The sequence below is a fragment of the Elgaria multicarinata genome, chromosome 16 (genome assembly GCF_023053635.1).
Source record: "Elgaria multicarinata webbii isolate HBS135686 ecotype San Diego chromosome 16, rElgMul1.1.pri, whole genome shotgun sequence".
Taxonomy (NCBI): domain Eukaryota; kingdom Metazoa; phylum Chordata; class Lepidosauria; order Squamata; family Anguidae; genus Elgaria; species Elgaria multicarinata.
Window position 1 is genome coordinate 3903018 of NC_086186.1, and position 23413 is coordinate 3926430.

The following is a 23413-nucleotide window of genomic DNA, read 5'->3' on the forward strand; positions in this document are numbered from 1 at the left end:
GCTTTGAAGGTCAGCAGGAGAAGTTTATATTGGATTCTGAAGTGAATTGGAAGCCAATGAAGAGATTTCAGAAGCGGAGTAACATGGTCGGAGCGGCGAGCCAAGAAGATGATCTTTGCGGCAGAGATATAGTATTTACATGTGTAATTTCACTTTTGCATTGACATATGTTTCTATGTATTCAGTGGGGAAAGTAAACATGCCGTCTATGTAAATTGGGTCTTCATTTCGGTTAGATTGTAACATGACAACTAAGCCAATAACAACCAGAGGGGCAATAACAATCTCATTCTGACATCACAGCAAGTCAGCCAATCTCTGCCTAAAGACTGTGAGCATGCTCAAAGGCACACATTTACTTTTTTCTGGGGACTTCCAAAGACAGATGTGCACACTTTAAAATAGTCTATACATCCAAGATGCTACACTTCACTGATCCCCTGCCCCACACCTATTTATCAGCCAGTTCAACCCAAAAGATTCAGTCAAATGCTCATATCTTTTCTCTTTTCCCCCTGAGCACTAATTACTTGGGATTTATGATTTAAAGATGACAGCCTAATTGTTTGTTTCCCTGGAAATGTGGCTTTCTATATGTTGCGGCTTAGTGAACTGTAAAATATCCCACAGATGCTAATCTGTATAAATGAAAGATTCATAAGGCTCTTCAACAAACCAAACCAGGTTGTTTCCAAAACTGCAGTTGACAGTAGCTTTTAAGGAAGAGCTATGCATGTGTGTGTGTGTGTGTGTGTGTGTGTGTGTGTGTGTTTCCACATACTTGAGGTCATTCCCTAACAAACGATCATGAGAACTGACTACATTTCATGGCTAAATGACGCTGTCCCTTTAGATTATTTAATATTAATATTATATGAAGATGTTTCAGCATCTTTTCAGAATGCCCAGATTAATAATGTTCCTCCTTTGATAAACAGCAGGACTGCATGTGTGTTCTACAGTTCAACACAAAGACAGGCAAAGTACAGACACTGGGCTTTGGCAGACAGAGTGGAGTGTCAGCTAATGGGATTTATGGCCAAGGGAAGAGGCACAGAATTGCCTAGTAAAAGGAAAATAGAAATAAGATTTTTTTTTTGTGGGGAGGGGGATCTGAATGTGATTTTGTGTAATAGATGATAATAGGTTTTGGCCTTGCTGGCTGTTACAGAAACTAGTTGATAAAGGAAAGACACTTCCTCCCTGCCCTCAACACAAATAGGTAGGTGTGTGTGTGTGTGTGTGTGTGTGTGTGTGTGTGTGTGTGTGTAGAGTGTAGACAGGAAGACATTTTCCTCCCTCTCTCAAAATACTAGAACTGAGGGTCATCCCATGAAGCTTATTGGTGGGAAATTCAGGACAAATAAAAGGAAGGACTTCTTCACACAGCACATAGTCAAATTATGGACCTCACTACTATAAGATGTAGTGATGGACACCAACCCTTCAAAAGAAGGTTGGATAAATTCTTGGAGAAGGCTACCAATGGCTACTGGTTATGTGTTATGTGCTACCTCCAGTATCTGAGGCAGTAAGCCTGTGTGCACCAGTTGCTGGGGAATGTGGGTGGGAGGGTGCTGTTGCACCATGTCCTGCTTTGTTGGTCCCTGGCCGATGGCTGGTTGGCCACTGTGTGAACAGATTGCTGGACCAGATGGACCCTTGGTCTGATCCAGCATCAGGGCACTTCTGATGTTCTTATTGTGAATTAGACATGTCTCCAAGATGAGAAGAGACTCTATTCATGTTAAGGACATTTCCGTTAGGGAGAGTGGCTGGGCAGGGAAGAGACTCCTGTATTTCAGTAGATATGTGGATATTCTTTAAGAACAGTTAGGTTTTGGGCCATCTCAAGGGTCTTACATACCAATAGCCCATTCCTATGCAGGATTTCTCAGAAGTAAGTCATAATGAGTGCAATGGGCCTTACTCCTGAGTAACGGAGGATCTTGGGTAACTGAGGGTCTTGGGTAACGGAGGATCTTGGATAAACGATATAGCTGCCTATATAGAAGGCCCGCATGCCAAAAGTGCAACAGAAAACTTTTTGTGAAAAGAAGGTGACCCGCTTGTGTTTGCAATAGTGTCATTGTGGGCATAAAAAGTGTCTGGAAGCAAATCCTCTTCCTTCGCCCTCCTGCAGATGTGTGTCCAGAGGTCTTTCCCACTGTGTTCAATGGGGATCACTGCCAAATCACTGGATATAGGATCGCAGTCTTAGAACCCTTCCTCTCTCCCTCTTTCTTTTGGCAATCTCATCCCGCATGTACCCAGGAGCGCGCCTTTGGAACTTGCCGCAAGGTAGCGCAGAACAACCTTTCCCCAACTTGGCACCCTGCAGTTGTGTTGGACTACAACTCCCACCCTCCTCAGCCAACGTGCCCCCCTGGCTGGTGATGATGGGACTTATAGTTCGAGCCATCTTGAGCCTGCTGGGCTCCGAAAAAAGTGTCTTTCGGCACGGGCACCGCCTCTCTCTGTTACTAGTGAGTAACTGCTGTCAAGTGCTCCGGGTCTTTGCTGCGAATCGGGTCCTCGCTCGCTCGCCCGCCCTACGTCGCCTGGAAAGACCGTCCGGCTGCGTTCGAGGGGGCTTTCCCACTCCCGGGAGGGTGCGCTCCCCAGCTGGCGCCCCCGAAAGCCCCGGCTCTCGCGCTCCCCGAGGGGCCGAGGCAGCAGCCCTACTCCGAGCAGGGCAGAAGAGAAGCGGAGCAGGCTGGCGCTGGCGGCGGCAGGAGGCTGGGCGAGCAGAGCCAGGAGGGGCGGGGGGCGGGGGGCGTGCGTGCGTGCGTGCGTGGAGCGGGACGGAGGGAGGCTGGGATGGAGGTGGGGGGGGAGGCGGAGGGGGCGCGCCTGGCGCTCCCCCTATAAAGCTGCTGGGCCGGCCCGCCTGGGCAGCCGCTGCCTTCCCCGCGCTGCTGGTGCTGCAGGAGCAGCCGCCCCTTGGCAACTGCTGCTCCTCACCGGTGGATCTACTCGGAAGGAGGGAAATCCGTCACGTGGGGAAGAGGAGGAGGAGGAGGAGGCAGGAGGCAGGCAGGCGATTCGCATTCCGGCGCCGCGGCGGAGCGCGCGAGAGGCAGGCAGGCAGGCAGGCAGGCTCGGCGCGGGAGCAACCCTGTCCGGCGGTGCGGCTGCAAGCGGGACTCCCTGGCCCCCGCGCGGGGGGCGCGCGCGGCATCCCCGCACCTGCGTTTGCTCCTCTCTGGTCGCCGCCGGGACGCGAGCCCAACTTTGCGGCTCGCCACGCCGCTGCCCTGCCTGGCGGCGCTCGGCCGGGATGGGGCTCCGGGAGCTGTCCGTGGTGCTGATCCTCGCCGGGGGACTGGTGCACGGTGAGTCGCCTCGGCCGGCCGCGCCAAGCGTCGCCACAGTCGGGCTGGACTTTTCCCGCAGGCAGCTCGCTTTCTCCCCCCCGGGATGATCCAGCTGCAGGCAGGAGAGAGAGCGGGGCATGCCTCTGAGTGTCTTCCCAGCTCCCGGGGTTAATTTCCCACGCCTTTGCACAAGGAGAGAGAGAGGTGGGCTGACGGAGAAGCCCTTGTCCATTGCAGGATCCGAGAATCCCCCCTTTGACGCTCTTCTCTAGGCAGGCAGGCATTTAAAGCGCCTGGACCCGGTCTTTGGGTAGGACATCTAAGGTGGTTAATCAAAGGCAGAGTAACAGGGGAAACAATAAATTAAAATGTCAGGGGGGAAAACAGTGATAGAACAGCAAGCAAAATAAACCAGCAATACAACAGTGACAACAACCACAACGTTTTGTGTGAATGTTCCATCATCTTACGCATGGCTTTGACTTCCGTCTCATGCTTCCTCAACTAGCCTTTCCAGGTGAAGGTTAGGATGGGCTCACCTGATAATTGAAGAGCATGAGGAATGCACTAAAGGCAGTGGGAACCAGTGGGTAGCGTGAAGGATTTGGGAAACTCTCCTGGCTTGCAAACTTTCAAATATATATTGGTCTAGTATGTTTTTTGGGTGTGTGTGTGTGTGTTGTTTTTACAATCCCAGTTATGGATATTATTGGTTTCTGAGATTATTCTTTTTTCTTTTTTTAAAGGTGGTGGTTGTAAAGTCACAGTCAAACATTTAAGGACCCATTGATTTCCAAAGGAGAGATTTAGAGATGTGTTTCTCCCACAAAGTACTTAAGTTTGGTTGAATCATGTTCAAGGTGTAAACATATACGATTTTAGCAAATAGTTACAAAGACTGCAATGTTATATACACATAGATGACATAAGTGCAATTGAATGCAGTAAGACTTCAGGCTTGACATGTGTAGGTTTGCACTGTTAGTGTTCATGCTGTGAAATTAATTTGAAAGAGTAAAGAAATAGCTTTTTTAAAAGAAGCATCCCAGAAAGTTGGATTTCCAAAGCGATTGACAAAGATTTAGTTAATTCCTTCTTCCTAGTTATATGTTTAGCTGAACTGTTTATTATGTTCATGTTTACTGATTTTTTTAAAAGCATGTTTGCTGAAGTTATAAGTAATTTCAAAAGTGAGACATTTCAAAACTTTTGACATTAAGCAAAAAACTTTTGACCTTAAGCATTCCTTTGGCCACAGAACAACCAAGAAGGCCTCCTCAGAAGATCTCAGGGGGTCAACTGGGGATGGATTTTGGAAGACAGTCAGCTAGTTATCCTGGCCCTGAGCTGTTTAGGGCATTGTATGTCAACAACAAGACCTTGAACATGGCCTGGTACCTAAATAGGCAGCCAGTGCAGAACTTTTTAATGCAGGTGTAATGTATTTATAGCTGGATGTTCCACTGAGCATCCTGACTGCTACATTCTGCACTAGAGTGCATTACAGGGTTGCTACCTGAGATGGTTTTAAAGGATGATTAGACAAATTCAGGACCTCTCAAGAGCTATTGGCTGTGACAGCCAAACAAAGCCTCCCTATCCAGAAGCAGTGTACCTCTGAATATCAGTCCTTGGAGAGCAACAGCAGGAGAACTGATGCTGCTCCCATCAAATCCTACTTGTGGACTTATTTATTTATTTAAAACATATACCCTACTTAAAGGGAGGTTGTGAGGATGGAGAGCTTCGTATAATTATGAGTCTCTACTTCAAGAGACTGGTTCAAAGATGCAGTGCTAGGAGCACAACAGATGTCACATACCGCTTTGCTTTTCAGTGTCCAGAGTCCCTTCTGAAGAGGTTCATCACAATTCAAGTTCAAAGGATAGTTCAAGTCCTGATTATAGTGTGCAATGCAACTGAAGCTGTGCAGTGCTCCTAACATTAGCCGATGGATATTACTATTTGAAGGAAAGGTTTAAAAACAGTCTTCCCCATCCTGTCGCCCTCCCTATGTTTTGGACTTCAATTCCCATCATCCCCAGACAGCATGACCATTGGTTAGAAATGCTGGGTCCAAAAGTACATGAAGGCACCGGTTTGGGAAGGGTGATTTTAAAAGATGCAGTCCTAAATGCACTGTTGAATAAGCCTGTTGAATGTGGTGGGGACTTCTGAGTAAATATGTTCAGGACTGCACCATAAGGGCCTTCTCCTTGCACATTGGCTTGGCATTAAGGTGATGCTAATTTGTACTTGCCTGAAAATAAGTCTAATTGGTCACAGCAGCATTCAACTGCATTGAATTGTGCTGTATTTCCCACTGAATTCATTGGGAAGTAGGTGTGCCCAGAGGCCATGGGTGTGATGTAGGTTCACAAAAGCTGAGAGGGAAGGATACTGTGATGGAAGGTAAAGTGGGGTGCCTAAGCCTGAAACCAAGATTCCTCAAAACTCTGCATCCAGCTCTGTCTTGATAGTTCCCCCCCCCCAAAAAAAAGGAAAAAAGAGGGGAGAAAAAGATTTCTGGTAGCAGAGCTGGAAAACACCTCTGTCCCACACCATTGAGCACTGCTGCCCATCCAGGTAGATAGGTAATGCAGGGGGCTAGATTGACTAATGGCCTTATATAAGAAAAAAACCACCTTCTGCACTTTTGTCTGCTGGCTCGATTTCATTTTCTCCAAATCATGCACACATTGTCCGGACCATCTTGGATGGATTTATTGAAGACTTGCTGGTGCTATATTAGCGAAATGAATTTCTAAATGTAATGGATCTTGACAGGTCATTTTGACTCTAGCTGACCTTCCACTCCCTCTCTTATCCAAGCCCCTCTTTGCTGGTAATTCCCAAATTATCTCTGGCTGAAATGCATACTTTGTGTTCTGTGGTCGTCCCCACTGGACTTTGCTGGCAAGTTTTAGATTATAATGTATCTTGGCTGCAGGAACAAGAAATCATTGGGGGGGGGAAGTATTTTTCATCTGTTTAAAGTGTCTGCATCTCATAAGGCAATCATCTTTGGTGCAACTCTGAATAAAATGAGTTTCTTGTCTTTTGAAAGATGTCTGTTCAGAATGGCTGAGGGAAGGAACTAGACCTAAGTGGGCATGTGAGAATCAGCAAAAGTCAAAATCTTCCTAATCCTACCTCGAAGCTCATTCCAACTCATGCCTGTATCAGACTGCAAACTTTTTTCTTAGTCTTCTCATGGAAGTTTGTACATATTTAAATGTGCATTTTCCCCAAAGTACATATCAGTTATGCACATTTCTGAAAAGTACACATTCTTCTCTAAAAAATTAGTGTCTTTGTGCACATTTTTCAAAACTATGCCGGGGTCTTTTTTTTAATGACCACCCTTAAAACCTCATAGGTTGGTCTGCACAAAAGATACAGCCATCTCAGTGGTGGCCCCAGCACAGTGGAACTCCCTGCCTATTGACATGTGCTTAGCCCCTTCTATTCAGGCATTGAGCCGAGCAGTAGAGACCATTTTGTCTAAAGTTGCTTCAACTGAATTCGTAATTGACTTGTGTGTTCAAAACAACTCTGCAAAGTGTTCTTTATGCTTGGTACTGTGGCTGTTATGTCTTGTGCTCTTCTTTATATGCCACTATACGAGGTCATAAAGCAGCTTTAAAATATTTTAAATAAACAATGAGCACATGGCAAAGGTGTGATTTAAACTGGAAGTTTCCTGGCTCACAGCTTGCACTCTTAGCCTCTTGGTAAAATCATTCAGAAAAACAGCTGTGTAGTGAAAAGCAGTTGAGTCTCTTGGTTGTGGTGGTAACTGCTAAGAGCAACATCTTAACCACTTTTATGACATCCAACAGTGAGGCACATTTAAACTCTTCTCTGCATGCCTCTGTTTCCCCAGTGTCCTTGCAAGGAGAGTATCAGAGGAAACTGTACAAGGAACTCCTAAAGAATTACAACCCACTAGAAAGGCCTGTGGGCAATGATTCCCAGCCGCTCACGGTCTCTTTCAGCCTCAGCCTAAGGCAAATCATGGATGTGGTAAGTCTTTGCATCTGTATGAACCTGATTGCATTGTTTCCCCCCCTCCATCCCATATTAGTCTTTCCAAACATCTCTGAGTAGGGGAGGAAGTTTCACACAGCCACCATCAATATTAGTGTTCCTGGTATCTTAGGCCATGGCTAGATGAGGAGGTTGGAGGGCGACCATCTTGCAATTTTATGATCACGAGATCATTGCCCTACTCTATACACAGTGCGTGGCATCGCGGCCGCCATTTTGGATTTTTTTTTAAAGGAAAAGGAGCGCATGAGCGCTCGAATGACAGGTAAGGTGTTTGTTTTTAAAAAAGAGAGTACTTTTTGTATTGATTGGGAAGAAAGGGTTAAACAGCCTTCTCTAAGCCTCCCTGCTGGTCTTCTGCTGAATCAAAATACTCCCTGGAGCCTCTTTACCCTGGAGAAAAGACTCTCAAAACCACACAGCTCCGCATGATGTGTTAATACACCCACTCACTGCTTCTTCTCATAGCAAACTCAAGAAGGACCATATACGACCATAGTTTAATTTAAAAGCACTTTGTAGTTGGATTTTTAAAAATGATTTTATTGTGGTAGGGGAAAAATCCCTTTCTTTGATAACAAAAGAAATAGCCTTGGAAGAATCCTCTTCCTAAAAGACTAGAATTTATAATCTGAAAGAACTATATTCTTCCCTCTCTGCACACTTCCCTCTTTCACTGCCTACATGGAGCCTTGCATTAATTGACGGTGGTTATTTAAAGATGGTCTTTTGGTCTTCTGAGTCCTCCCCAAAACCTGGGTCACCTCAACAGATGTTCACTGTAAGATGCATTAGGAGGAATGGAATGGATAGTTCAATGGGATTTTCTTTAATTGCAAGAGAAACAGAAACAGGCAGAAGGCATGCATGACTTCTTCTCACCCTAACTTTTGATTTAGGCTGAAGCCAGACATCACAGGGGAGGGTTTGTGGCCATTGCTGAAAACTACAGACTTCTATGCCTTCCCAGTAAGTCTGCCCCCATAATGCCTAGTAATGAAGGGCAGGTGAGATAATACAGGATTATTAAGACCTCCCAGGTTTGCTGTCCTCTCTACATTTCTGTGGCTGCCACCTATGGGCATGGGGAGACCTGGAGCACAGGGACCACTGTGACCATCATACAATTGAAGCATTCTTAGGCCTTAGCTAGATGGGGCTTTATCCCAGGGTGAACCCTGGGATCGCCCCTGTGCATCCAAATGATGCCCAGGGGATCCCGGGCTCAGGGAGGGATCAACTCTCTCTTGCCCCGGGATAACGGGCACCTGTATCCTGGTTTTTCTTGCAGACTCGGGCGAAGCCCAAGACAGCGAGCATGTGGCCCCTCTAGCAAGTGGTTTTCCCAGCTCCTTGCGATTACTCATGAGGAACCGGGAGGCACGGACGGGGCACAGTGCTCCCCAGGAGCGCTGCGCCCATCAGGGCCAGGGAAGGAGATCAGGGCGGGAAGGGGGGGAGGAGATCACAGACTGGGGGGGGGGGGTTGGGAACATATTTTTTTATAATAACTTACCTTTGCACAGGAGCACTCCTGCACATCCGGCCCCTCCTGAAAACAAACAAACAAAAAAATGGTGGGCGCGTGTAGACTAGGGCGAGATCCCATGATATCTGTATCGCGGGATCTCCCCCGGTCAAGCACGGATTTACTAGTAGGTCTAGCAAAGGCCTTGGTGGATCTATCGTATGGGTTTCAAGGTGAGTCTATACAGAAGTCCCACTGGGCCCAAGGAGACATAGGGCTCATCTACACCAAGCAGGATATTCCACTATGAAAGCAGTATATAAAAGGCAGGATCTCCACTACTGCTTTATAGTGATATCAAAGTGCACTGAAAATGGTTGGGGCCCATTGACACATCTACACCAAGCAGGATATAACACTATGAAAGTGGTATATGGTATGTGTCAGCAGCTCCAACAGTTGTCAGTGCACTTCAATACCACTATAAAGCAGTATCGTGGCTCCTGCCTTTTATATACCGCTTTCATAGTGGAAATATTGCTTGATGTAGATGAGCCCTTAGGCCCTTTCTACACCTAAGGGTTATCCCAGGAAAATGGAAGGATTGTCCCTGTCTGCTCCTGGGATCCCCTGTGTGTCATTTGCATACACAGGGATTATCCTGGGATGATCCCTGGAAAAAAGGCAGGTGTAGAAACAGCCCTACTCCAGGAAAATGTGTACTCTAAGCTGCAATCCTTACATCTGTTTTCCTGGGGTGGTGGTGGAGGAGGAGGTAAGCCCTATTAAACTCAATGGGACTTGCTTCTGGGCAGACAAGAAGAGGATTGTATGGTGCATCTGTTGATTAATTTGACACAGGAGTATCAACCTATTCAGTTCCCCAGGCCTTTGGTCCTAATCCCACCCATTGTGCTCTCCCATCTGGACCGTGGTGACATGGGTTCCTCTAGGGGGCAAAGCCCCACAGCCTGGAGGAAACCTTGCTGTTATTTCTGATCTGAGATTGGGATCCCCCTGCGTGACCCTTCCCTTCCCTCCCGTCCCCCTGTGCATGGAGTTTGTTCTTCTGTGCTGAGGATTTTGAGGGATCTTTGTGCCTCTCTCAGCATGGAGAAATGGGTGCTCTCATCTTCCATTCCCTGACTTTTTAAGGCCAAAGAGAAGGAGAGGTTAAGATCATAGAGCTGGAAGGGGCCATTTTGTTCACCAAGCCCAACCCCCTGCTCAATGCAGGAAAGCATCCCAGACGGATGGCTGCCCAGTCTCTGCTTGAATTCCTCCAGGGATGGAGAGCCCCTCTCCCAAGGCAGTTGTCTGTGTTGTCTGACTGCTCTGACCATTAGGACGTTTTCCTGATGTTCAGCTGAAACCTGCCTTCCTGTAACTTAAGCCCATTATTCCTTAGGTACTGTCTCAGATGACAGAGAACAAGTTGTGGTCTTCTTCTGTGTGACACCCCTTTCAGTCCTTGAAAAGTGCTGTCATAGTCCCCCCCCCCAGTCTTTGCTTCTCAAGGCTAAACATACCCAGTTCCTTCAATCTTTGCTCATAGGACTTAGTTTCTAGTCCCCTGATCATCTTTGTTGCCCTTCTTTGAACTCATTCCAGTTTATCTGAATCTTTCATAAAGTGTGGTGTCCGGAACTGGATACAGTATTTGAGGTGATGTCCGACCAGCCCAGAGGAGGGAACTTTCATTTCCTGTAATTTTGAAACTGCACCACAGTGGGCGCTGCAGGAGGCCACTTGCAGCTTGGGAGACCAAAAGGAGCCCTCCCTGCTTCTCCAAGAAATTTGGAGAAAGGGAGTTCTAGAAAGGGCTCATATGAAACACTGGTGGGTGATGGTGGAGCAAAACAGATCCAATTAAGATCGGGACTGGATTCAGAGCAATTCCTAATTGAATCTGGAGGGAGAAGAAGATGCATCAAGCCAGGAATCTGGTGTCCAAGCCTACCATTTTAGACTCCTCCTTCGTCACTGTTTTTGCATTCGTAGACATTGCATGTGGAGGATAGGACATTAGAATACTGATTTTGCCCCCAGCAGGCACGCGTCCTCTCTGACTTCACATTCTGACTTTGCAATGCCACCCACAATCCTTTGAAGTATTACTTACCATCTGTGCTGCTCCATGGTTGTTCCTCAAAGTATGGCAAACAACAAGTCCCTGCCCCAAGCTGCTTACTGTCAAAATTTTGACATGAGAGGAGACAACTGTGGGAGGAAGGAGGGAACAGGGAGTGATGAGGAAAACAAGGGACAAAATGTAAGCAGAAGCACCAACATGTGCTTTGACTTGGTTTCAGCGGGGGAAGAATCTTAAGGGGCTGCAGCTTTCCATTGTTAACATGATTTGGGTAAGGAGCTTTGAGCGCTGGAGAAATGGGTTCTTATTACTGGTTTTGTTGTGTAAATATCTAAATATACAAGTACTTTGATGCTTGCATATTCCAGGCTGTGGTTACAGTCATTTATACTGTATATGTGCATAAATGGCACCGGGAAGCCTTAAAGTATCCCTTATTATACTGGGAGAGGAAAAGTTGAAAATGTTTCTGCACCTGAAATGAGAAAGTGGAGTAGAAAGCAAGGAAGCAAACATCACATGGAGAGGAATATCACTAAGGGTTTGATTACATGAAATTGTTGTTTCGGAACTGCTTGTAACAGGGCCATTTGGGATGTGCAGCGACCGATAGGGTGATATCCAGTCCCAGAAAAAGAATGGAGAAAAACATACCAGAGATGGGGGTGTGATGGGAGGCGAGAGAGTTTGAGCAGTTCTGCCAATCATTCAGCATGTTCGGAGACACTGAGCTCCCATCAGGAATAAAGGTAAAACCCTAATGCAGTTTGAGGGTGCTAGAAAAACACCAGATATAGCAGAAAGAGCTGGAGGACAAAGGATATTACCTAAAATTGACTGGCAGCTAAAAGAATGTACGCTACACAAGATGTAATTGACTTATGGAATTCATTGCCAGAAGATGGGCCACTGGCTTAGACAACTTCAAAGGGAGATAAGATGTACTACTAGAAGATATGCCCATGCCCCATGCACTGCAGAAAAGCAGCACTGCAGGGTTTAAATGTTTCTCCCTGATATACTAGATTTCTCTTTGCAGGAAGTTGCATGGGAGAGGATAGAAAATGCCACTCTCCCCTTGCAATGGTCTAGGACACTATACCTCATCAGGACTTCACATTCTTTCATGTGTATCAAGCAGCATTGTTGTCGTGCTTTCCTGACACCCTTTATGGACATTTCTGTCCAGGCTGCTGCCTGCTTTCAAATCCCTCTTCTTTCACTGTCTGCTTCCTGTTCACCTCTGTATTCCTGGGCCTCTCTTTTCTCTGTCTGCCATGTGCTGGATCCTCCCATGACATGCTTTCCTCACTCTGCTTGTTCCTGATTCGCCTGCTTGTCACCAACAGCTAATTGAGCACTGGTGCGATGTGCCATACACTGTCAGAAATGAGAACAGCTCCTGTAAAAACAAAATAAAACACCCCTCTTCAAAAGGAAATAAATCTGGAAAAAGTGAATCAAACTGACACTAAATCAGCAGGCCCATTTGGAACTGGCATCCAGGAAGATATATAAGCTGCTTATCAAAACTCAACAGCTTCTATTGCCTACAGTAGTCTTAGGAGAAGCTCATCATATTGGCATTGTTCTTTTAATTGTTTGCATTTTGTAGGTAGATTGGAGAGGAAGAAACCCTAACGCCACATTTCTCCTTCTCTATTTTGGATTTGCTCTCTGTCAATCAGAATGAAGGGTGTCCTCAGATTACATTTAAGATTTATTAAACACACACACACACACACACACACACACATGTGTATGTGTCCAAGGCTGTTAAGAATCCATCAGTCAAGACTTTATAAAGTATAATCAATGAAATCGGAATCCGAGAGCTAAATTGTTCATGCTGCAGTAGATCTGTGATTGGTATCTCCCGTGATATTTCTGTTTGCATGCCAGCTTTGTTTCTGCATACTCTTCTAACGATGAGGAAAAATTCATCTGAACTTACCTAACTTCACACTTAGGAACTAAAATGTGAACCCAACCTCAGCTGGAACCTCAATTCTCAAAGTTTGTGATGAATTGAACATAAGGTTGGAAAAATGACGTACGGAGAGAAACTGAAATTGATATATTTATCCATTTCAACATTATTCTAACACTTCTGCCCAGCTCTGTAGCCATTCAGAATGGCAATACAGTTTTGTTAAATGTCTGGATCCCTCGATAACTAGGTCTCCTCCTTGTAAGTTTCAGTTTTCTGAGCTGACCTTTTTGATCTGGCTATGAACTTTTGGATCTCCTGGCAGGAACAGGCTCTTAACAGGAAGCAAAAAATTTACAACCAAGAACAGAACATAAAATGGCTGAACAGTTTCATTCCTTTAAATGTGGCAAAGGTACCTGACTCCTCTATGTTTAACAAGAGCAACAATAAAAAGAGCTCTGCCACCACCAATAGTCTGATAGAATCCTTCATCTGCTGAAACTGAGGTAAAGATTTATAATTATGTATATGCAGTAGCCTGGGCGCTTAAAGATCACTAAAAAAGCAAAGCAAAGCTGAAATGGTTTACCAATAAAAAGGACATCAAGTTGCATATCATTTGCATGTCCTGATTTAATATCACTTTAGCACTTTGATAGAATATGCGAATTATGCAAAAATAATTACCATAGTTAAAATGGAAATGCAATCCATTCGTCATAGGGGAGAGACTGTGGCCCAGCTGACCTGTGTACCTGCTGCTCAGTCTGCTGCCCAGGTACTAAGTGGTGATGGGTGACTTTGAGACCCTTGATCTCCCTTCTTATGTATCTATCTCTTTTAAGCAGACTTGGAAGAGACAGTCCTTCAAACAGAGGACTGTCCTCTGTACAGGAGGACATATGGTTAACTGTAATGTTTTTGTGAACCGCCCAGAGAGCTTCGGCTATTGGGCGGTATTAAAATGTAATAAATAAATAAATAAATAAATAATGTGCAGGTGGGTGGCACATGAGGTAGCAGTAAGTAATTTTCTTCACCTTCTGAGTTGTCATCTCACACCTGGTCCACCCCTCCAAGCCACTCATGTACGGTCGTAGCTCAGAGATAGAACACCTCTGTGCAAAAGGCCCTGATTCAACTCCTGGCATCTCCCTTCTGCAATTCAAATTTACAAAACTAAGACTCTGGATACTGGGAGTTAATGCCCAAATTGAAAGAGTCCAATCTGTATTTCTTAGAAAACTACTGGGCCTCCCTTCCTGTGTGGGGAACGCAGCTATTTATCTGGAAGTGGGTATTAGATCAGTTGAATGCAAGGCATGGATTGAGGCCTTTAAATGGTGGCTATGGCTACACTTCCTTGCAGCTCCTGGTAGCTATCTCTTTTTACTGCTCTCAAATTCCTATGTCACTCGTTGGATGAGAGAGATGGGGAAGAAGCAACTTAGGCTGGACTTCTCTGTGGAAGCTGTGAGCAACTATGGGCTCCAGAAGGCCCAATCTCTTGTTGTTCAAAGACTAATAGATCTAGACCTACAGCATTTAAGAACTGCTGCTAACAAATCTTGCTCTCCACTGCTCTACAATAATTTTAATAACTATGGGCTCACTGCAGCTTCATATCTGTATGCTTTAACCATTCCCAAGTACAGGAGAGCATTTACCCTCGCTTGCTTTAATGTGTTGCCATCAGCATTACTAGAAGGATGATTTAGTAAGATCCCGGTTAATGGATATGTCCCTGTGGTTCTAGAGCAATAGAATCTGTTGAACATGTCATTTTGCACTGTAACATGTATGAGGAATACAGAAAAAAGTTAATATTTCCTTTATTAACAGCCTTTTCTGGATGTAGCCCCACAACGTTGGTATTAATCTGTTTAAGGGATGTGTCCTCCCATATTACTGAAAGGGTCTCTAAGTTTCTCATGACCTCAATGCAAATTAGAAAAATAATGTTGCAATCCTTCTGAGAGAAGCAACTCACCAAGCTGTATTTTGTTTTTATGTCACTTTTTATCTATCCTTTGTATGTTTTGGTGTTGATTTTGCTGGTCTGTGACCGAAATAAATAACAATGAATGAATGAATGAACTCCTGGCATCTCCAGTGGAGAAAATGCTGAACTAGGTGGTGGCAATAGTTCCACTCCAGTGTCCATTATTTTGCAACGGGGCTGTGGTTGGTTGTGCCACCACCCTAACCAATATCGCACAGAGGTGTTTTATAAGTACTCTACTGGATAACAAACAAAAAGGTTCCCTTAATCTGAACAGGAAAAAAAAAGTTTCATCAAATGTAAATAACAAGAGCGAATGTGTTTTAGATTTGAATGATAACCTGACATCACATTTAGATGTCTAAACATGTAATACTGCTTGAAGTGCAAGCACTTTCCTCGTTCTAAATAGGTTTAAATAGCATCTTTGCCAAGCATTGGTAATTTTTCATGGTACTCGATTGGAAAGGTTTCATGTATCAAGAGCTCATCTCATTTACTTCCTTAAGGATATAAAATTATAAGGCAAGTAATTGTCTGTTTTAGGCAATGTTATTGATTTCCCAAGCATTTTATCATTTATTTATCATCATCATCATCATCATCATCATCATCATCAAGTTATTTCACCACCTGCATCATTTCACATCCATAATTATGTTCCTTTCAATATTTACCAAATAAAGCAGCACTGCTGCATAATTCTTGACCTGTAATTAAAATACAACCACCACCTTATAAACCAAGCAGTTTCATTCTGACGTGAGGGCCGTCAGCTACATATCTGATCTTGATGCCTTTGTTTTGTGCTCTGGCATTTTTATTAGAAACGCCATTCATTCAACTTCCGACATCTGGTTGGCCATGGTGGGAACCAGGCTATTGGCTGATGGAGACCTGGTCTGGTCCAGGACAACTCTTTTGTATTGTACTAGCCATGATAGATCTAGGAAGGGACCACCATGTATGGAGGCAGAATTTCTTTAAATACCAGACATGAAAGAGAAATGATAAGGGAGGGCAGTTGCCTTTGCGCCCCACTTATGCAGTCTCCGGAAGCATCTGGCTAGCCAGTGTAATAAGGAAGATGATAGCATAAGACGGCTCTTCTGTTTGATCTGTCAAAGCTCTTCTTATGCTCTCAAGGAGACTCTTGAAGAACAATGCTGAGGAAGGGGTTGCAGATTTCCCCCCCCTCCCACGGGCCAGACGATGTCAACTAGTTCTGATGGTTGTGTTCTACCTCCAGTATTCGAGGCAATAACCCTGTGCACACCAGTTGCTGGGGAACATGGGTGAGAGGGTGCTGTTTCATGATGTCCTGCTTTGTTGGTCCCTGGCTGATGGCTGGTTGGCCACTGTGTGAACAGAGGGCTGGACTAGATGGTCTGATCCAGCATCAGGGCACTTCTGATGTTCTTATGATGTCAGCGGGTGTGGTTGTCACACCCGCTGACATCATTGCTGTACCCTCCACTCATTTTAGCCTTTCTCTGTGCCAAAGGAGGCACTGAGTTCTCTGTTTCTCCCAACAAGCTCAAAGGCATTTGGCCCATTGTGTGAAGTTCAGCCATTCCTCCCTGGCTGTGTGCAGTGCCAATACCCCCGCTGTTATCTCTGATCTTTGATTGGAGATTACAATGGGGGTTCCTCTGGGGGAAATCCTTCAGAGGTGTTGCTTGGAGTCTTCAACATGGTTGGTTTAACTGAAGACAAATTTCCTCATTTAGTTCCTCAGAGCAATTTCTAATGTGAAACACTGAGACATTGTGAAGGAATGGCTCTGAGGGTTTTGAGCTGTTGGCTTTTTTTAGTGGGAGTAAGAGCTATCTGTCTTAGCACAGGGCTATTTTCATGATTCCCCAAGAATTTCTTTCATTCTCAATAGTTCACAATTGCAAAAGCATAACTGCAGTGGATTAACAAATGACAGGTTTTGAACAAAATAGAAAACTCTGTAGCTGCTCTTTGTATTTCCTAGGTATGGACAGAAGCAGCATTAATTCCAAAAGTGTACCAGTTAACACATACTTCCTTATATAAATGTTAAGTGGGCATTTAGTAACATGTCAGTTGTGATTAAGGAGGCTTTGGTTGGCATCTTGTGAAAATGACTACGGTCTTAGAAGATAGATTGTACATGATGGATTGCCATAGACTCCTGGGGCCAGAACATAAAGCTCCCCTGTTTTACACTAGATCTCTTACTAAAACAATAGAATCAGCAAATCCAGATGTCATAGAATAGTTATGGTCACCATTAAGCAGCTAATGCAATAGAATTACAGCCCTACACATAATTTCTATGCCTTCAGCATGCATGGTTCAAGCGTTCTTTGTTTGTGTCATTTTTAATTTTATGTTAAGTGTGGGGGCTGGAATAAATGTCTCCAGTTGCAAAGAAACAGCACAGCGTGCTGTTAAGTGCAGTCTGGCTGCTAATTGGCATATGCCTTATTTACACATTATTTCCTGGCATGGGGTGAATGCTGCTCTGGTCATTCCTGGGGAGAACCTTTCCTAATGACCTTCAGCTGTGGTTGGAAAACAGTAATTCCCACAAAAAGGACAGAGAAGGAGTGTGATATAGTGATGAGTCAGTATAGTGTAGTGGTTAAAGCGTAGGGTTGGGACTTGGGAGACCCGGATTCTAGTTCTCACTCAGCTGTAAAGTTCATTGGGGAACTTTAGGCCAGTCACTGACTCTCAGCCTAACCTACCTGACAGGGATCTTGTGAGGTTAAAATGGAGAGGAGGAGAAGGACCATGTTCACTGCTGTGGGCTTCTTGGAGGAAAGGCAGGATATAAACGTAACAAAAAACAATCAAACACTCCCTTGTTAACAAATAAGAAGAAAGATGTAGGGCTTTTTAGTTTAGACAATAGATATGAGGTACAATAAACTAAATTATGCATGGTGTGGAGAAAGTGGAGAGAGAGAGAGAGAGAGAGAGAGAGAGCTTTCTCCTTGTCTTGCCTCAGTAGAACAAGAGGTCACCCAGAGGGACTGATTTCCCCTAGATTCAGGACAGATGAAAGAGTTGTCTTCTTCAGTGCAGAATCAAGTTTTGCTATCCACTGCCATGAGGTGTAGTGGTGGTCGCTGGCTTAGATGGGTTGAAAGGGGTGTTAGACCCATCTTACTATCAATGACTATTAGTCATTGTTGGTATATAGAGCTGGCATGTTCAGATGCACACTGAATGGTCATTGTGGAGATGTATTGCACTAAACCTCCCAGAATCTCCCAGCCAGATTTTGGGAGCTGTAGACCAACACGTTTGGGGGCACCGAGTTGAGGAAGACTGGTATATCCACTCTGCAGCTCTGGTCTAGCATGCTAGCCTCTGTCCAGGGTCCTGAAGCTACGTGCGCTGCTTGAGACTTCTGACTGGCAATGTTGTCTCATTGCTATTATATGTCTGCCTGGCAATCATACCTAAACCCAACCTTGCAAGAAATCTGGGTACTTTCTGCTCTACCACAGGGCAGTTGCTCCTTTTCAGGCTTTTGCCTTGTACAGGAGAAAATCTAACTTAAAGTTGTTTTTTTAATGTGTTTTGAAACATACATGCCAGCGTTTAGATGATTGTTTTGGAGCAGGCATGTAGGAGAGGAGTTCTCCTGTGAATTGGACTTCACTTGTAGTTGTCTTGCTACAATTTTAGTGGATCTTCCTTCTGGCAACTTGATCGATCAACATCCTTAACACTCAGGACAAATGCACTGAGGGACATGTTTATCTCTAGAACCGCTTAACCATCTTTTTATAGGTTTGTTCTCTGCATCGAAGTGTTTTCCAACGTTCCTTAGCTCAAAAGCCTCAGGAAGATTCCCGGGGAATCTTCCATCATGCTGTCTGGGAAACAAAGCCCACATTCAGATTGATGAGATAATCGTGCCGCTAAAAGGCATGGTTAAATGTAGCCCAACAGGTAATGGAAGGATGATGAATGGAGAGCAGGCAAACAGTCACGGACTGACAGGGCAGAGACTCAACCTCCCTGGTTTAGTTATTTGCAACTGTTTGTAGCAGCCTTCAGATACTAAATAATAGGATTTTATGACTTATGACTTACAAATATCCCCTGACTTATGCATTTATTTATACCTAGATTATGTGTGCCTCATACATTCCTTGCTCTGTGCAGGCAGAAAATGTAGTTAGAGGAGATGATGATGATGATGATGATGATGATGATGATGATGATGGATCCAGTGGTGTCTGTGCATGAGCTTGTTAGTATGTTGAGTTTCCCAGGAATCACACAAGTGTTGCTTTCTGCTAGCCCAAGACCAATAGCACTAGTGCAAGGGCACTATTGGATCCTTCCCCTTAAGTGTCTTCAGTTTTCTAAGGACTGCACAGAGTTTAAAAATAAGACACTCCCCATTTATAATCTACAACAGTAGCAACAGAATGACTGTCCCCTGCCATCCAAAGTTATACTGCTAAAATAATGAAAATTTGGGGTAACAATGGTCGGTATCCAATGGTGGTCCTATGTAAACTAGGTCCATTCACTTCAGCGGGTCTACTCTGTGTAGGAGTATCATTGGAAACTCCCCCAGGAGTGGATTTTTGTGTGTGAAAGGACTCTGAGCTCCATTCAGTTCTAATCCTCAAATCAAATTCCTGGCTCAGCATTCCTTAGTTTGAAATGTATGTCTTTTGCGCCAGACTCTGGTTCATTCATCCTTTACATCCTAGTAAAAGACAGAGTGGAGCCCACAAGGCTCACATCTGCCCATCTCTGCTTTACACCATGAAGTGTTATTCTGACCTGACTGGAAAATGTTATCAAAGAAAAAGAAAAAAGCTATTCATAAACATACCATGCATAATTAGTTGAAACTTTCTGACTTCAAAATGCAAAAATGAATTCAAATTTTGCTTCCCATTTTATTGGATAGAAGTGCAAATACAGTTTCCACAGATACTGCATTACTATTTTTATTGCTTAATAAGAACGATAATTTGTCTTGAATCAGTAAAAAGAAAAGAAAAGGGGGGGAGAAAATCCAATTAGGATGTGACAGAGCAAACCCTTTTTATTTGATTAAATTGTATAAACTATAGTCTGCAAGAGAGTGTGGGAGATCTTCAAATACTGCAGTTGCATGGGGACATCCGTATTGCTGATGTGAAGTTCCTTTAAAATCTTTTGAGCAGTGTACTTTAGTGCACCAGGGAGGAACCCAGCCATGGAAATTTTGTTCTGACTTCATGCAATGATGCAGGATCTTTCATATTCAAATGCAGAGTCAAAATATGCAAATGTGACTAGGAGCCATGTTGACCTGCTTAAGTAAGATCTCTCTCTCCCTCTTTCTCTGACTGCATATTATTTTTGAAATGACTTTTACAAACTTTTTATTCATCACCTAGATCAGGGCTGAGTGACTTGTAGCTGTCCAGATCAGTAACGTCTCCATGAAAGGCACCTTCAATGTGCCTCCTTCCTCAGTGAGTCTAACTTCTCACTGCCATTGTTACCAGCTGATCTTCCTCTTCCTCCTTCTCATGACCACTTGCTTATTTGATAGCCACAAAGCCAGTGAGCAAGCAGGCTGGGGCATCTACGCCCTTATCTGGACAGAGATAGCCAAGCTACAGTTATCCATGCTCTGATAACCTCTCGTTTAGATTACTGCAATGCGTTATAAATGGGGCTGCCTTTGAAAACAGTCTGGAAACTTCAGCTGGTACAAAACAGGGCAGCCCACCTACTAACAGGGACTGGCCGGTGAGACCATATCACGCCAGTCCTTTTACAACTTCATTGGCTGCCAGTCCAGGTCCAGGCCTGATTCAAAGTGCTGGTACTAACATTCAAAGCCCTAAACAGTTTGGGGCCAGGCTATCTGAAGGAACGCCTCCTCCCATATGTGCCTGCCCAGACCTTAAGATCATCCACAGGGGTCCGTCTCCATGAGCCCCTGCCAAAGGAAGTGAGGCAGGTGGCTACTAGGAGGAGGGCTTTCTCTGCTGTGGCACCCCGGTTGTGGAATGAGCTCCCCAGAGAGGTCCACCTGGCGCCTACACTGTACTCCTTCCATCACCAGCTGAAGACGTTTTTATTTTCTCAGTATTTTAACACCAAATTTAACTTAAATTTAAACCTTTTAATTCTGTATTTGAACCTATATCAATTTTTGCTGTGTGGTTTTATCCTGGTTGTGCTTTTTATATTGTATTTTGTATTTGTGTTTTTGAATTGTTGGTTGTTTTTATGCCCTTCATGGTTTTAATTTTTGTGAACCGCCCAGAGAGCTTCTGCTATTGGGCATATAAAAATGTAATAAATAAATAAATAAATAAATAAATAAATAAATTATTTTTCACCACCACTGTCTAGGCCAGAGTCAGAGGCAAGTGAACAAGCAGGTTGCAACAGCAAAGAGGAGGAGCAAAACCCTCTTGTCCATGGACCTCTGCTGGGGTTGTGGGCCCTTGGCAGATGCCCAACACTCCACAATTCCCATCAGCCTTAGGCAGCGCAGCCAATGGAGAGGGCTCCTACCAGCTGCAGGCCAGAGCTTCTGGAGGGCCAAATCTCCCTCACTCACCAATGTGGATGCTCAGCTAGTGGCATAACAGCTTCTAGTGGGAAAAGGGGAAAAATGTGCAAGGCATGACAATATTTATATGCACATTTTAGAAGCTGAACTTCCAATGAGGAATCTGTTGAAAGTTGAGATTCGCCCATGTTTTCATTGGATACACCACAGCTGTTCACTTGCATTATAGCAGGTTTTAGAATCAGCAGCTGATGACCAAATTAGACATGCTGTCGAATGCATTTTTTTTTGAATTTATTGTGCCTTTTATTTTATTTTATTTAAAAAATACAAAGAGCATCAGCTAGAAAGGGCTGGTAATGATCCAAGTCAGAGTGTGGTGGTGGTGGTGATTTAACCCTTTCCTTCCCTGCTATGCTGCTCAGGAGAATCCTTCCTCTGAAGCTGGTATTTAGGGATGTGCTCCGCTCCGATTAGAAGCGGAGAATCAGAAGCGAATTGGCCTGCTCCGCCTTGCCCAGAGGCGGAGTAGAAGTGGACCGGGGACCTGTAGAAGCAAGGTGAAGAGAAGAGCCCATAGGCGGAGCGCTTCTCTTTCCGCTGAGCGCTCCGATCGCCATTTTGAAAAATTTCGCCCATAGGATTGCATTGCGGAAAAGAAAAGGGATTAACTGTGTTGTTTTTTAAGCTATCTTTCTGAAACTTCTTGTGCTTAGAGAGTCGTGGCTGGGGGTCATTTTGAGCCTACTCTCAGCTTGCTAGAATTTTTGGAAAAATCGGGTAAAACAGCGGGAAAATTCGAAGGGCTGAGGGGCAGAGTCAACTCCCGGTCATGATCACATGATCCCAAATTTGGAGGAGGGGATAGGCAAAATGGGTAACTTGGGATTCTGGAAACTTCTCTTTCTTAGTCTGAACGGACTTTTCCCAGTGTTTTTTAAAACAGTATCCCCACCAAATGCACAAACACAACCTGAAATCATATATTAAGCCAATAATAAGAGATAGAAAAAGCACAGCACTGCTACCCACCCTAACTTTGGGGAACTGAATAGATGTGGTGCAAGGGGATGAGCTCCCCTAGGGCATGGACATGCCCTGTGCACTCTCCTGTCCTTGGAGGGCCATCAGAGCCCTCCAAAGGTAAATCACTGGAGAGAATGCCTATCATGAGTTGAAGTGATCGTTTGCTTCTTAAAGACTGGTACCTAGACAGGACCAGTCAAATTGGCAGATGATTCCCCCTCCTCTTGGGCACGTCCACTCCCCTCTTACTGGTAAAAGACAGATATAGCCTTTTTTTAAAAAATCTTCTTGTTGTTTATTCAGCAACACTTCTGCTTTTAATTCCACCCCTCCTTTGTTTATTTATTTATTTATTCCATTTTATATGCATTACTGACTTTGAAACTATCCTTGGCTCACTTCCTTGTGCCCCCAGAAATGTCTGCTGCCTGCCTGACTTCCCTCCCTCCTCCCCTGCCCACCATGCAGGGATGGTTTTTGTGTGTCTTGCTTTGACTCAGGGGAGAAGTCCTTCCTGTGCTCAAGTTCCAAATCAATTTTTCAAGTGTGGAAGAAGATTCTTATTTAGGTTTATCTCTACTCCCCAATTCATGGCATGTTGGGATTTCCTTTGAAATGGGCCCATTGAGCTGTCTGCAGATACTGGGGTGTCCGACTTTCATAAATTCCCCAAAAATCCGGGGATGATGGGATTGGCTTGAAACTTGGCATCCATGTGGACACATGGGTAAGCTGTCATGGGACCGAAGGTGAGGTTTGTGACATGCAAATTGACATAGTTGTAAAATGGGACTTGATTTGGGGTGAGTTAAAAGGTTAGAGCCCCACCAAAAATCAGGGGATGATGGTATTGCCTTGAGTCTTGGCTTGCATGTGTATCCCTGGATAAGCTATCATGGTGCCAAGTTTGAGGTTTCTAACATGCAAATTGACGGAGCTATCGAAAGGGGTGTGAATGGGGTGCCCGATTTTCAAAAATTCCCCAAAAATCAGGGGATGATG

General features: G+C 44.6%; 1 protein-coding gene across 1 annotated transcript in view; it reads left to right on the top strand.

The window, feature by feature from the left end:
- The first annotated feature begins 3272 nt into the window (after window positions 1-3272).
- The window catches only part of CHRFAM7A (CHRNA7 (exons 5-10) and FAM7A (exons A-E) fusion), a 71757-nt gene continuing 51616 nt past the window's right edge, over window positions 3273-23413 (top strand). Inside the window, exons 1-2 of the mRNA XM_063142216.1 lie at window positions 3273-3335; window positions 7204-7343. Of these exons, the coding sequence (XP_062998286.1) occupies window positions 3281-3335; window positions 7204-7343 (195 nt within the window). The 5' untranslated portion in view covers window positions 3273-3280. The remainder of the gene's footprint in view (window positions 3336-7203; window positions 7344-23413) is intronic.